The 16,559-nt window shown below is 37.4% G+C and overlaps 3 protein-coding genes across 7 annotated transcripts in view; all 3 read right to left on the reverse strand.

Moving 5' to 3' along the window:
* Positions 1-1,681: 1,681 nt before the first annotated feature.
* Positions 1,682-16,559, reverse strand: part of LOC132306095 (lactoylglutathione lyase) — a 58,884-nt gene continuing 44,006 nt past the window's right edge. For 4 of the 5 annotated variants that reach the window (XM_059803324.1, XM_059803322.1, XM_059803321.1 and 1 more), the window contains one exon: positions 1,682-1,993. The gene's annotated coding sequence lies outside the window, so the exon portion shown is untranslated. Of the gene's footprint in view, positions 1,994-4,276; positions 4,432-16,559 lie in introns of all 5 variants that reach the window. The other variant, XR_009481816.1, reaches the window with a different exon arrangement.
* Positions 11,719-12,993, reverse strand: LOC132306060 (uncharacterized). The gene is made up of 3 exons (XM_059803256.1): positions 12,465-12,993; positions 12,325-12,383; positions 11,719-12,174 (listed from the first exon to the last, which is right to left on the reverse strand). The coding sequence occupies exons 1-3, from the start codon at positions 12,991-12,993 to the stop codon at positions 11,719-11,721; spliced, it is 1,044 nt and encodes a 347-aa protein (XP_059659239.1).
* On the reverse strand, positions 13,421-14,275 carry LOC132306061 (uncharacterized). The gene has a single exon (XM_059803257.1). It carries the CDS (start codon positions 14,273-14,275, stop codon positions 13,421-13,423), a length of 855 nt encoding a protein of 284 aa, XP_059659240.1.

Consider the following 16,559-nt stretch of genomic DNA (forward strand, 5'->3'; position numbering starts at 1 on the left):
GACTATTCATAATTATAGATTTTATTTATGAATATATTGTAATACTTACTCTATATCATCTCTTTCATCTATTTTTATCCTCTTATACTCTTTCTTTTCACAAAAATCTGCTATCCTTTAAAATACCCTCGATGAATTTTTAATGGTTTTGAAAATAAATTCTGACTGTACGTGAACAACTTTAAGGTCTCAAAATAATATGCTATCATGAATATTCTATTCTATTCAGTCATACATAACAAAAAATATATATAGATATAAGTCGTGCACATATAATTATTTAATTTTTATTGCATGTTTTTAAATAAATTTATAAAAAAAAAATGTAACGTGTTATATGTAGTATTTGTAAACGTACTGTTATATTCTAATATATCATATGATTTGATATAATAAATCTCTTGTACAATTGATTCAATAGTCTTTTTCATTGCTTTGCAAAATAAAATTTTATTCTTTAATTGTTCGGCTATAAATACCACAAGAATATTAGGGTTTGCATAAGGTTTTGGATAAAGGGACCTTGAAGATGATGAAAAGTCTTATTTATCTTCGAGATTAATAGTCAAATAGTTATTCGGATGATAAATGATAACTTAAAGTTTTGAATTTATTTTGCTCTAAATTTATAAATACATAAATCAAATTAATTTAGCACTTTTATCCGCAAGTTACTTTAATTTCATTTTAGATTTTATTTCTCTATTTGATTTTCAAATTATTTTTACATATCATCTAAGCTATTTTACTATCCCAAAATATTGCTAAATTCAATCAAGTGCATCACACATGGTTCTATCTAGTATATATATATGAAGAATTAGTGTGTGAAGAATTAAGCGATCTATTTTCAAGGTTTTACTTATCTATTTTTCGGATTTTGTTGAATTTCTTGTAAAATTATACACACACACACACACACACACACACACACAAACACATATATTCCAATGGGTATTTTGGTAACTTATTATGGATCCAATGGGTGTAGAAATGTCATTTCATACATCTAAGTCAACACAAAGTCAAAGGGTTAATGTATTTTTTACATGTAAAAAGTAGTTTGACACATGAAAAGTAACTTTTGGGTGTGAGCTAGACAAACTTTGCAATGTCAGTGATATTTATTTTCCAAAATGTTCAATATTAAAGAATATTAGTGTAATTAACCCTAAAATATTTTGTTCTTTGAAAATCCGAATCCCGTCTTGGACACCCCTCTTTATACCCTCTGTTTGGGATTTGGATTTTGATCCATCGATTTAATGACAATTTCTAAAACCATATAATCTTCTAAAAATGTTATATGAAAAAGTTCATACAATTTAGTTTGGTGAGTGGTGGGGTGATTTTTGAGAATAGGTAATTATGATTATAGGTGGGAGATAATTTGGATCCAAATAAATAGGTGGTTCTCAAATACAAAGTTATTATTATAAAGTTAAATTCAGTCACTTTTGTAGTATAGGTGTAATTCAGTTGGTCAAACTAAAATTAATTGCAGTGAAGTGATCATGGTCACCCGATTTCGATGTCTGGACACTTTTGTTGTTTTTCAGTGACCAAGGTCTTTGAACACTATTTTGAACCAAATATAATATCTCGTACACTATCACGAACGGTTTGAAACTCCACTCTCTTCTCAACCTTCCCCACTAAATACGATGAAAACTTCTCAAGGGAAAAAAAAAAAAAAAACTGCATTTAGTTAAAACTCCAACATTATATACAAGGGCACAGAGCTTAGAAATGGATTCTCCAATGGTTACACAAATTGGGAATCAAAGGCTATATACTCCACAGACATTAGTACTTTATTTCATTTGCAACAATGCTAATTATATAAATATAATCCAGGACAAGGAAAGACCACACACTCGCATTGAAATAAAAACAGATGTTCAATATCAGAATGTCATTCCCAAAGCCAAGCTACTGGAGATAACCAACATACAGAATGAAACTTCGAAGCCTAGGTATTTTATCCACTTTCCTGCATAAAAATAAGATACAATAAATAAATACGTAGAGAAATAAGAGGTTAGATTTCAATAGTAATGGAACTTACAAGACATGGCCACAAAATATTTGATCTAAGCAGTTCTAGACTTCTAGTTGCCACCTAATTTTTCACATGTTCAACCAAAGTGCTTAAGAAACACGCGGGCCAAAATGCACATCCAGGTAGGGATAGCAAAGTCTATCAAGGAAACATCATTTAGACAACTCATCTATTGTGTAGCCCAGTAATTGACTCTAGAGAGGGGAGGGGGGTGGTGGTGGTGAATGGAGTCAATGGCCAATAATGGCAAATAATTGAAAACAATTTCTCAAATCTTCTCAATACAAATATGTAGCAATTAAGTGAAGCGAGTAAGCAATATATAGCATAAATGTAAAGGAGATAATAGAGAGAGAAGATTGCAAACTATGACACGGCAATTATTGTGAAGTTCGGAAACTCCTACTCCTCGGCTCAAGACTCCTGTTGAGACTTCCCAAATCCACTATGGCTTCTCCTTACGGGTGGAGAGCAAACACTCACAAGAAGCAAGACCTTGCTTCTTTTGTTTGCTAAGAGAACCACTTTCTCTTGGTCTTTCTTTCGGTCACGCCAATTACAATTGTTTGTAATAGTGTATCTCTCAAAGATTGATGTACAAGTTTTTCGCTCACAAGACTAGAGTAACAAATGAATCAAACGAAGCTCAAGTCTATGGTGATGATTGAATGAACAAGAGAAATGAATGCTTGAATAAATGCTCTTGAATGCTATTTCAAATGTTTTCTCAAAGATACACAGAAATATGTTTTGGGAGGTGGACGAGGTATGTGTTTCCATGGATTTGTTGTATCGACAGGAGGCAATTGGCAGCAATTGGCAAAGGTAGTGATGTTATGACATGGATTCCCTCTTCCCATGGTCGCTTTGAAGTTTGTTCTTCTTATGTCTTTCTGATTTTGATATTGTTGATTTTCCATGGAAGACTATTTGGCGTTCTATGGCTCCAACTAGAGTGGCATTCTTTGTTTGGACCGCTGTTTAGGCTAAGATCCTTACGATTGATAATCTAAGGAAAAGGGGCAATTGTCTTGTTAATTGGTGCTGTTTGTGCAAACAAGATGGTGAGTCAGTTGCTCACATTCTATTACATTGTCCTATAGTGAAAGATTGTTGGAATCTTATCTTTTGTCTGTTTGATATGCATTGGGTTATGCCTCGTTACCCTAAGGATTTGGTTTGTATATGGAGAGGATGCCGTGTAAGTAGCGCTGTTCGTGATTATTGGAGAGTTGTACCACATTGTGTTTGGTGGTGCATTTGGAAGGAGAGGAATAGTAGAATGTTCAAAGGGAAAGAATCGTCCATGGTGAGTCTGAAATTTCACATCATACGCTCTCTTTTCAGTTATGTGAAGAGGAAGTCCTGTTCTTCTTCCGAAGATTTAATTATTTTTTTGGCTTCTTTGGGATCTTAATCCCTAGTTCCACTTTTGTATATTTTGTATAAGGGATGCGTTCCCCTCTTGAACGCCTTTTTTATTTCAATTATTATTATAAAAAAAAAAAGAGTCTTTTGTTGGTTGATGGTAGGTCAGGAGCATTAATTGCAGAAATATAGCTGTTGGAGATAAGTGACAAGCATTTAATGCGTTTTCAGCAGTTAGAGATATTTATAGGTAACCAAGTAACCGGTTACATGGATTGATCTACTTGGTTAGATGAGATCCAGATCTCATATGATCGGTTACATGCTTTTGTCTGATTGGTTACATAAAGAAGAATGCAAAAGACATTCTCTAGCTTAATTCATTTGATCGGTAACTTTATGCAAACTAACCGATTACTTCATGTGATCTGATCGGTTACATGATGCTATCTAATCGGTTACATCATGCTTCATGGTGAAATGTTTGTTCTCTGTCTTAATACATCTGATCGATTACTTCAAGTGATCTAATCGGTTACATGAGGTGATCTGATCGGTTACATCATGCATTGTAGTGAAAACATGTTCTCTATCTTAATGCATCTGATCAGATAGATCATTTCATCTAACCGGTTACATTGTGTCTATAAATATGCTTTATGTCCATGCATCTGATCGGTTAGACCATTTCATCTAATCGGTTACATGAACTGTAAGTTACATTTTTTTAAGTGAAAAGACTTAAATGCCCTTGGAGATGCTTTCTAGGAATAAATGCATGAGTCTATAGATATGAGCTTCAAATGGATTCATAAATTACTTTGACATTGAATCATAAACACTCACCAAGCTATTTACCCCTTTCTTCAAGCCTTGTCCATGATCGTTTCAAGCTTCAAGGTAATCTTGCTTTCTTCTTTTTGAGTTGCTTGTTTGAATCTTGTTCTTTACAGCTTTATGCTTTTTGAACTCATTTGCTTTTTATAGATGTGATCTTGAATCTACACACTTAATGTAAATATTAGTCCGAGAACATCATTAATGGTTTGTAATCATCAAAATCAATGGATTGTCTAAGGATGAATCCTTTAGGTCAACAACTTGCATTTCACACACTATAGGTTCAAAGCGAACCGAAATTAGTCGGACAACCTGACTGACCGGTGACTAAATTGATCCAAATTCAATTGCAGGATTGACGCAAAAGAGCAGCTTAAGTGTTACCATTGACGTACAGAAGAAGAGATGGAAATATAAAATAATGGAAAGAGTGAACAATTGCGGAGAAAGAATATATCCTTCTATGTATTAAGGAGAGAGACAGAGAGGGAGAGAAGAAAAATATATATCCTTCTACGTTAAGAACCAACCAGTGTCAAGAGTTTTGGACAACCCAGACTGACCAGTGACTAAATTAATTGATCCCAAATTCAATTGCAGGATTGATGCAAAAAATGCTGCAACATAGCCTTACCTTTAGACATACAAAAGGGTGCAGATGGTGCTAGGAATTTTGTAATTCTAATATTATGATTGGCAAATTTTGTAGGAGAAAACTCACTCTATGTAATTTAATGATTATCTATTTTAGTAAGTGAGATAGCAATAGAATGGATAGATGATTTAAATGTGAAGATAAGACTGCTTGAAGATGACTACATCAAAAGGGCAAAAAGGTCCAAAGATCTTCAAAGGGCAAATTAGTCAAAGAACTACTTAAAAGGGCAAAACAGTCCAGAAAACTACTACAAAGGGCAGAATAGTCCAAGATCTACTTAAATTTATAAGTGATATATAAATACATATATACTTACCCAAAAATATATAGAAGGCAAATATTGCTTAGGATCAGTTTTGCCTAGTGTGTTAATACTTTCCATATTGATTTTTAGCATATCCAAGGATTAGTTTTCTGCAAATTGCATACGCGCTATTTTTGTTAAGTTTTAAGTTGCCTTAAGACTCCATATATGAGTATGCATCAAGAAAAACTTTTTATAGAGCCTCCTAGAACGTGTTTTGATGACTTAAACATGTGTTCAATTACTTTAAGCTGATTTCAAGTCAATGAAGTCGAAAACATAAAGTTGCAGCTGTCTCAATAGATCGACCCAATGCAAACTTCGATGGATAGACTTGCTAAGGACATCGATAAAACGGAATGAAGCCTCGATCGATCGAAGCCTATTCCAATAAGATCGATGGAAATATTTTAAGTAGAAAACTTCATTTCCTAATTGGGTTTCCTTGATCATTTTTTAATATTTTAGTGGGTCAAGTTTAAAATGTTTTTCATCTGAAAAGACTTAATATTCTTCCATAATAGTCTTTCCATATATTTTATTTATTTTAATTGTTATCTAATATACGACTTAAAAAACAAGTCTACTTGGAGACCAAGACATTTGAGTGGGGAACAAGTATAGTTATCTATATATACAAAGTCTAAAAATATAAACCGTGTGTGTGTGTCCCTTGAGTGTCAAAAGCCCTATAGTGCTTACTACCGCTAAAAGATTTTTTTATTTATTTGTTTATCCACGAGTGTTCTGTGTGAGAGTTCTACTTGTGTGTATCCATAAGAGAGTTTGTGTGAGATATTTCTTACGTGAGTTGAGGGCACCACACTTGATATATAAGACCGTATATCTTGTGATTTTGTTTTTATGCATCACACACACATATCATACACTCTGCATTAGATATGGTAATTATGATGTAATACATGTGTTGATATATATTGTTGCGGTATGAGCTGAAAGTTCAACATCAACACAACAAAGTGCTACAAACCAATCCAAACAGTGAAGTGGTGGACAGATTGGTTGACGGAACGATTCCAAGGTAAACTGAAGAGATGGATCGGGTGGAGGACAACTGAAGAGATTTTCTAGAGTGCCACGATAGGGCTATTGGGTTGAAACTGAGCGTGGTGTAAAGCAATTGTACGTGAACCAACATTGAGGATTTGTTGTCATACTAAGTCTAGAAGTAATATGGTGTTCATCGCGTTGAACTGGACTAATTGTACACTCTTTCTTCATAGTGAATTCATTGGCCGTGCCAAGTCCCGAGGTTTTTTTTATCTATGCTATGTGGATGATATATGCTTGAATGTTTATCTTGATGAAATCATCACATATAAGTGCTTGAATGTTTAGAAGCAATTAACCAGATTTAACCTATCACTAGGAAGTGGCTATTTTAAAGGCTACAAGTTTGTTTATTTATTTATTAAATTAGATGTAGTGTCTTTGTTTAGTAATTTATTTGTTTAAATCTGATTTTGTTTCTTTAAGGGTCAAAGTACTTTAACTGAATATTGAATACAAAGAGTAATAAATTCACCAATCGGTATTTGAATTAATATATCATAGATATATTACCTTCCGCATTCAATTGTTTACAGTATTCAAAAGTGGGAACCGACCTATTCACCCCACCTCTAGGTCATTATCTCAAGGTCTTGTTCATTACGTTCATGATTCAATTGGGGCCTCTTCATAAGTCTCATCCTGAGCTATCTGATAGAACCTTATCATCAGATGGAGATATGAAAGAATGGACAATTGTGGAGAAGGAATATGGCAAATTAGTTACTTCACAAACTAAACTCCCATAACCAACCCAAAATAAAAAATAAATAAAAGAAGAGAGACTACTGCCTCTATTTTTCAAAATTTAATGCTGAAGCCAAGTAGTTAAGAATGCAGATAGAGAGAAGAATAGTACGTATTGCAAATAAGGGTTTCGCATAAATGCTTTTAGCCTTTTACAGGTCTCTATTTGACATCTATATCTACATCAGTAACTTGTATAGTAAGCAATATGCCTATATCAACAATCATGACTTTAGGCAATAAACATCTACATTCTACCATATAATGTTTACTAGCAACATAAGGCATAAACCCAAATGAGCAACAGAGCATTGAAATAGTCCAATAAACATCTACATTCTACCATATAATGTTTACTAGCAACATGAGGCATAAACCCAAATGAAAGGACAGAAAATGGAGTGGGCCACACTCGGGCCGGTCCACCAGGTGTGGAGCACCATTGGGCCGTTAGGCCACACATAAACCAATCCATCAGACCCAGGGCGCGACATTACTAGGCCCATTTTAACCAGCATTATGAGCGGGTTTTCCTATCTTGTGTGGCCTAGGGAGAAGAACCAGCCCAGAGAGGCCCAGGTTTGAGAGCCAAGAGAGGAGTTTTAAGGTAAATGTAAACTTATATTTATAGAAGTTAGTGAGAAAGAATGAGGTAGATTGCTTCAAGTGTAAGAAGACTTTCCTAATAAGAAGAGAGTTTCTTGCAACAAGTGCCAGAGATACGGACTGTTGATACACCAACCACCTGAGGATTTGCACGTAATAGCCTTTCGCACAATGGGGGATGGATGTGGTAAGTCCTCTACCAAAGGCAAGGTCACAAAATCAGTACGTCCTGCTCGCAACAGACTATTTTACTAAGTGCGTAGAGGCAGAACCGTATCCCAGCGTGACGGGCACACAGTGAGGCACTTCATATGGAACAACATAATTTGTCGGTTTGGGGTCCCGAGGTCTATCGTTATGGACAACGGTACGAACTTGGACAACCAGTATATGAGAAGCCTGCTGGATGAGCATGGGATCAATCAGAAGCTTGCCGCAGTTAGCCATCCACAAGGGAACGAGCAGGCTGAGATCACAAAAAGGTTAATTTTCAGCTGCATAAAGAAAAAACTGGAGAAGGAGAAGGGCAACTGGCTTGAGGATCTTCCGAATGTCCTGTGGGCCTACCAAACAACCCCAAGAAGGCCAACCGGTGAAAGTCCGTTCGCTATGGCGTATCGCATAGAGGCAATGATACCGATCGAGCAAATAGTGCCAACTGTTCGGAGCATAGCATGGAACCAAGAACAGAATGACAAAATGTTGGAGCTCAACCTCGATCTTCTAGAGGAAAAGAGGGATGCGACAACAATCAGGCTTGCCTCATACCAACAGACGCTCACGAAAAGTCATAATAAATGGATGAGGCATAGAGACTTTACTCCTGGAGAGCTAGTGTTGAAGAGAGTGGTGGGCATCACCCCGAAAATGATGCCACCATGGGAATGACCCTACAGAGTCGTAGGAGTCATAGGGAAGAGGGTATACATGCTAGAGACATTAGCCAGAAGGTAGGTTTCCAAGCCATGGAATGCAACATATCTGAAGAGGTATTATCAGTAGAATGAAACAGTCAATTAAGTTTCCATTGGTTTATCTTTCCCTTTAAAAGTATGTCTATATGAATGTAAGATGATTGAGCAACAAGAAATCTATCAAGAGAAGAGTTTTTTAAAGAAAAAGAAACTTGAACATAGCATAAACAAGTCAGTGGCAAATGGCACTATGAGCCGAACGCCAAATATTTGTACAAATTCATTTAATTTAGTGGCAAGTGGCATTCTAGCCGATCGCCAAGAATTTGACCAAGTCAGTGGCAAATGGCACTATGAGCCGAACGCCAAATACTTGTACAAATTCATTTAAGTCAGTGGCAAGTGGCATTCTAGCCGATCGCCAAGAATTTGACCAAGTCAGTGGCAAATGGCACTATGAGCTGAACGCCAAATACTTGTACAAATTCATTTAAGTCAGTGGCAAGAGGCATTCTAGCCGATCGCTAAAAATTTGATCAAGTCAGTGGCAAATGGCACTATGAGCCGAACGCCAAATACTTGTATAAATTCTTTTAATTCAGTGGCATTCTAGTCGATTGCCAAGAAATTGACCAAGTCACTGGCAAATGGCACAATGAACCGAATGCCAAATAGTTGTATAAATTCATTTAATCCAGCGGCAAGGGGCATTCTAGCCGATCGCCAAGAATTTGACTAAGTCAGTGGCAAATGGCACTATGAGCCGAAAGCCAAATACTTGTACAAATTCATTTAATTCAGTGGCAATTGGCATTCTAGCCGATCACCAAGAATTTAACTAAGTCAGTGGAAAATAGCACTATGAACCGACTGCCAAACATTTACGCGAATTTGTTTAATTCAGTGGCAAATGGCACTATGAGCGTACCACCAAACATTTACGCGAATTTGTTTAATTCAGTGGCAGATGGCATTATGAGTCTATCCCCACCCCACCCCCCCCCCCCCCCCACACACACACACACACACACACACACCACGGCACTGCCCATCTATATCTAGCCATCCTCAACTCCTCCCATAGCCCTCTCCTCTCCACATCCCCTCCTGACCCATAAAAACATCCATTGCATACCATCCTCTTCCAATGCAAAGAACCTTCCTTTCCATACATCCACTTTAGACACCCACCTTTTGTCCCAAAGAACCACAATACCCCTCGTTGTCCCCTCCGCATCAATCACCTCCCAATCCACAAATCTACCACCCCATAGACTTTTCATCACTCTAGTTGTGGAGTCGGCTGACTTGGATTCTTGTAAACACACCACTTGAGCCCCCATTTCCGAATCAAAGCCTTCACCACCTTCCTTTTGTTCGGTTCATTGAGACCCCGAACATTCCAAGACACTACTTTGAGCTTCATAGACACACAATATCTTTCACCCCTCCCCTCCTTCTCCCACTTCTGTTATCAATACCTTCTCCACTCCTACCTTCATAATTCACATAGGAAATGAGACTATTAAGCTCCCTCACCCCCTTCCGGCAAGGACTTTTCTTCTGTTTCATCAAAGCCCAATCATCATCCACCTCTTGGAACAAAGTCATGAATCTGATCAACCTCCCCAGCACATGACATTCCCAGCAGCTTGCTAGTGCCCTCGATGCATTCCATGAACCATCCCTCATTCCGGTCTTCCAGAATAGCATCCCTCTGCACTTCCCTGATTGCATCCAATGGAATGTCAATTCCTATGACTCCAGAATTTTCCCACACTGGCGGTGGGAAATCCAGGGCAGGAAAACAGTCAACACCACTACCATCCCCATGCACCAGCAAACTTGGCGAAACAGCTCCACCCATGGCCCCATCACAATGAAGTCTCAGGTCTGAGTGCAGAGCATCGGCAGTCACTCCATCAATCAACAATTGGGTCTCACTGTTACATAAATTCAGCCACTCAGAATCACAAATATTCTCAGCACAGTGAAGTTTCAGATCAGCACGTAGAGCATCAGCAATCCCTTTATCAATAATCAATTGCGTTCCCCGGCCAACACACAGAATTAAACTTCCATCTTCCTTTGCATTTGGGAGGAGCTTTAGATGATTGCAGTAATCAACATCAGTGCTAGAGTCATAACATGTAATAGCCCCTGTGAAGTCTGAAAAGTCTGACATCCCTCCACAATCATCCTCCTATGAACCTTCATAATCCACTTCCATGACCGGCGACAGTCTATGAGATTCAGCCAAAATCCCCCCTTCCATCCCCCTAACACCACTCCTCAACACCCCTAAAGGAGGAGTAGAAGAAGAAGAAGGAACAGAGAGAAGAAGACTGAAGAAGAGGAGTGGGGCACATACCAGGAATAAAATCATCTTTGATTGACGTCACCCATTTTTGTTTCTGCTTGCGAGACCATCACCGACCTTTCGATAAAGCATGAAACTTATGGAAATGTCCCTGGCGCTTTGAACCACAATCCGTCCAACCACCATGCTCATCATTGTTGCTATGGCTCTTGCTACTCTGTGGAATGCTGGACTCAACATTGGTTGTGATCCAATTATGCTTCTCCATCTTGGTCCATTTCTTGTTTGCGGCACGTCGATGAAATCCATAGTTATTAAAAGCCCAAGGCGCACCGAGGCGCTAGAGGTCCCTTGGAGCCTAGGCGCGAGGCGCACGGCGAGGCGCGAGCCTGAGTGATGTGAGGTGCACAAGTAAAATTTTAAAACAATAATTGTTAACAAAAATAACACAATCAAACAATGAACATCCAATAATAAAAACACTAAATTAGTCTAAATATATCACAATTAAACCAATAAAGTAACTAGAAAAATAGAACAATTAAACTAATAAAGCTATTTATTCATAAGAAAGATTCAAAAAAAGCAAAACATAAACCAATTAACCATATATTATAAATTTATACTTGATGTCTTAAGCAAAAGCTATCATTTGACTCCAAAACAGATCCATCAAAAGATACTTAGTAGCCTACCAAATCTATAAAGTATCATAGTCAATACTTAATAGCCTACCAAATTTATAAACCAAGCAACAAAATATCAGTTTTAGTTTTGAGTTTTAGCAAGGACTCCTAAAACCAAAGTTACCAAACAATCTTAAGGGACCTAAATATCATCCTCTTCACCAAACAACATAGTCTCATCATCGTCCCCATTAAAAGATTTGTAACCCTCGGCATCTTCTTCCTCTTCTGTGTCCTCAGAGTTTGCCTCGTCATCATTTATGATTCGTAGTGAAGACGAGCATGAAGGTGTTGTCCTCTTTGTTGCCCTTGGAGCTGATCTTGATCTTAAATTATGGCTGGACTCTCCAGCCCCGGTAGCTCTAGCAACTACACCCCATGTCAAAGAGTCATCTTCAAACACCAACTCATTTTCGGCATCTACATCTTCATCCATTATTCCAACCAACCACTCATTGCTATCATCTATATCATTTAAAAGGATTGGATCGATCCTATCATGCATATCATATCGTCGTTTTAGTGCTCTATTATACTTGATGAAAACCAAATCATTCAATCGACATTGAGTTAGCCGGTTCCTCTTCTTGCTATGAAGCTGCATTAATTCAAATAATTAATAAGTATAAGTGTATAACTATTTATAATATAATTTTTTATCATTGAATTACTAATACTACAAACTTACATGTTCAAATACACTCCAATTTCATTCACACCCAGATGCGCTACACGTGAGGCTAAGTACTTTAATAGCAAATTTTTGCAAATTAGGAGTTGTAGAACCATATGCGGACCACCAATCGGCTGTTATTTACATATTATTAGTAAAAAATTAACAAAATTAAAATTCAAATATACTAAAAAATGATTAATTGAGTTGTTTACCTGGTGCCCTTGACTTTCTTTGTCTAATAGCAATTGATGAGCCAAATAGACCATCAGCTTTCATATATCTACTCAACTCCAAAGAAATTTTATCTTGCACTTCAGTGGTTGGAACCAATCTTTCTATGCATTGATATAAACCACCCATCACCTCTTCATCTTGCTCAATATTTGGATTGCTATAAAAATATTCTGGGTTTAACAAATGCCCAGCTGCATGCAAAGGGCGATGGAGTTGGATATTCCACCTTCTATCAATGATCTTAAAGATGTCCTTATACTTCTCCTCATTCCCACCAAAAGCTTTAGCTATCGCTTCTTTAGCCCTTTCCATAGCCTCATAAATATATCCCATTGGAGGCCTTCTCTCACCATCAACCAACTTAAGTACACGAACAAGAGAGCTTGCTACTTTGAGAGAGTACACAATGTTTGTCCAAAATGAAGGCATCAACACAATATGTGCTACATTTTTCCCTTGTATCTCTTTCGCCCATTTACTGGAGGTCCATTCTTGTGAAGTGAACATCTTCCTCAAGCAATCCTTTTGACGATGGATGCTTGATAATGTGATAAATGAAGTGGCAAATCGTGTCGTTGCAGCAACTCTTTATGTCCAGTATAACACCTCATCATGTTTAACAAACCCGAACGGTTATAAATATAACCATTTAACATTATAGCTCTCTTTATGGTCATCATTATATTTGGGATCTTAGCAATGTCCTCCAACATCAGGTCCACACAATGTGCAGCACAAGGTGACCAATACAAATGTCGGTGCCTTCCCTCCAACATTCTCCCTATTGTAAAGAAAGAAAATTTGGATTAATAGAAGGCTAGAAGCAATAAACCTAAAATTTTCACATCAAGTGCATATTGACATCTATACCTGCCACAACATTAGAAGATGCACTTTCAGTGACTACTTGAACCACATTTGTTGCTCCAATTTGCTACACGGACTTGTTAAGCAAGTCGAACATTTTTTCACCGGTCTTTGAATAAGAGGAAGCATCGACAGATTGAATGAACATTGTCCCTTTAGGACAATTCACCAGAAAATTAATCAAACACCTCAGTCTTTTATCCTCCCATCCATCTGCCATAATTGTGCATCCGTATTTTGCCCATTCCTCCTTATGATCCCGCATTAAATTGTCTGTATGCCCCAGTTCTTTCTTGAGGAGGGGAACTCTCACCTCATGATAAGACGGAGGTTTCATTCCTGGACCATGTTGGCCAATAGCTTCAACAACTGGTGCAAAACTATCATAATTAAGGGCATTGAATGATATCTCGGCATCATACATCCATCTTGCAAACCGTTGGCATGCTCGGTTTCTAAGTTCTTTCTTGCAAGCACTGTCAATTGTTGTTTGCTTACCCTTGTCATTTTTTCTATTTTGCACAGCCACTTCCGGAGGAGGGGTGAAGTACAAATCAATAGGACCTTTCTGCTTCTGCTTTTTTGATTGAATATTATTGCTTCCAGTTCCACTTGCCACTCTTTTACCCTTAACATCAATAATTGCAACATCATCCTCATCTTGATCATCCATGTCATCAAAATCCGGCAACAAATTTGTGTATTCCTTTTCTTCTTTCTTCTTGCTCATGTATTCTCTAATCTCCTCTTTCACATGTTCAGGGCACTTTTTACATGCTTGTACATTTCTATATCCTCCTACAATGTGTTGCTTAGCCCTGTAAATACCCCCTTTCATAACTTTTTCACAAAAATTACATGTTGCATTCCTATCTTGTGGGTTTTGCAGGTGACAATAATTCCAAGCTGGATCCTTTGACATTTTTTCCTATCTATTTAGTATTTACAATGAGAAATAGAATGGAGTCAATGGAGTGATGGACCAAGTTAAATTCAGCAAACAACATTCACACTTTCAGCAAACACCATTCAAAAAGATGCATTCAAAATTTAAATAATCCATGTAGCAAAATTCAGCAGAACACAACAACAAAAAAAAAAAAAAAGAGACAGACAGCCTTCAAAGCAGAGATTGAAAAAAAAAAAAAAAAATACGGTGGAGTAAATGACGGGGAAAAAAATGAAGGCTATAGAGAACAAAAACAGAGTCTGAAATTTTACAGCAATTAACAGACAACAAAAAAATAATAATTTTAAAAAGTCTTATTGTATTCGGTATTTCTTTATTAAAGGGTGAGGTGGTGTACTGATTCTCCTACGGGTAATATAGCACTGCAAACTATGTTTGCTGAAGACTGATGATGATGAAGAGCGTACAGATTTACAGCTATACACCAAGAAGTTGAAAATGATGGAAAAAAATACAACGAGAAAAAAAATACAGGCCAGAGAGAACAAAAAAAAAAAATTATATATATATATATATATAGCAAGACACGGGAGAGGAGTAGATGAAGAAAAAGAAAGAAGAAGAAAAAAAACAGAGACTCACAAGAACAAAAACAGAGATGGAGAAAAAGATAGAAAAGAAAAAAAAAAAGACCCAGAAAAAGAAAGAGCTAAAAAAACACAAAACCAGATATATAGAGAGGAGGAAGAAAAAAAGAGACCAAGAAGAACAGAAACAGGGACGGAGAAAAAGAAAGAAGAAAAAAAAAAAATACAGAGACAGAGAAAAAGATAGAAGAAAAAAAATAAGAGACCTGAAAAAAAAAATACCAGTCTACTAGAGACCCAGAAAAAGAAAGAAGAAAATCAGAGAAATAGAGAAGAAAAGAAAAAAAAAAAAAAGGGCGAGATATAGAGATTAGAGCAAATGAAGAGAGAGAGAGAGAAGAGGAGAAGAGAAGAGGAGAACTGGAGAAGGAAAAAAAAACTGACCTGTTAATTTGATAGACCCAGAAAAAGAAAGAAGAAAATCAGAGAAATAGAGGAGAAGAAGAAAAAAAAAAATTAAAGGGCGAGATATAGAGATTAGAGCAAATGAAGAGAGAGAGAGAAGAGGAGAACTGGAGAAGGAAAAAAAAAAAAAAAACAAAACTGACCTGTTAATTTGATTCGGTGATTCCTGGCCGGACGGACTGGTAGCCCTCTCCTCTTCTCTGCTCTTCTCTTCTCTTTCTTTCTCTCTTCTCTCTCTTCTCTTTCTCTTTCCCACTCCCACACGTCTTTATTTCTGCTGCAGCCTTTGCTCTTTGACTGATTTGTTTTGTTGACTGTTGGGAGACATTGGGTTGCCAAGTCACAAGAAAACTTTTCTTTTTGTACTTTAAGTTTCCATTTTGTACTCTTTCAGTTTCCAAAAGCTGTAACTATATATATATATATAATGATATAAACTAAACAAGCAAACACAAAGTACACGTAATACATCAAACAAATATATGAAGGAGCATAGAATATATGAAGCGCGCCTCTTAAACTATCCAAGGCGCAGCCCAGGCGCGCGCCTAGTGAAGGTCGCTACGCCTGGGCTAGCATGAGGTGCATGAGGTGCACCTATAGGCGCCTTGCGCCTAGGCGCGCGCCCAGGCGCACTTTTAATAACACTGATGAAATCTCTGTGAATTCTGAGAATGATCCCTTGACATATGATTGGATGAAGTCTTGAACTGTGTCTTCTGCATATGCGCCTTGGATTGGGGCGAAACAAATCTCTGATGTTGAGGAGGAGCTTGGGTCAAGCCCTCATTAATTGGGTCATAATGAATTGGCCCAAAATGATTGAAAAGAACAGGCCCACCCATATTTCCGACTTGCTGATCATACAAAGCAGAAATTGAGCCTTTTTTAAGTGACCCAGGTCCACGAAAACAAGAACTCACATCATGATGACGGCCCTTCCCGTTAGACACAAGCCTCTTCTCAAAAGGTCCAGAGTTGGGCCTCCCTCCTTTACCCGCACCAAAAGGATCATGTCTCTGTGAGCCGGAGAAAATTGGTTAAGCAAAATCTTTTGAAGCAGGTCCATTAACATGCCCCATGGAATTGGGCTTAAAGCCTTAACCCAGCCCACGATCAGAAAAAACAAAATGCCCCGAAGAATCCAGATGGTCACGTGGCCTGCTAAAAGCCTCCCTACCAAATCTCTTTGCTGGAACAGACCTCCACCGCCCATGCCTGTATCCATTAGATCTTCCTCTAAC

Source organism: Cornus florida, unplaced genomic scaffold (genome assembly GCF_030987335.1).
Source record: "Cornus florida cultivar Cherokee Brave unplaced genomic scaffold, ASM3098733v1 CherokeeBrave_3.0.0_Hap2_Chr05, whole genome shotgun sequence".
In the NCBI taxonomy this organism is placed as follows: Eukaryota; Viridiplantae; Streptophyta; class Magnoliopsida; order Cornales; family Cornaceae; genus Cornus; species Cornus florida.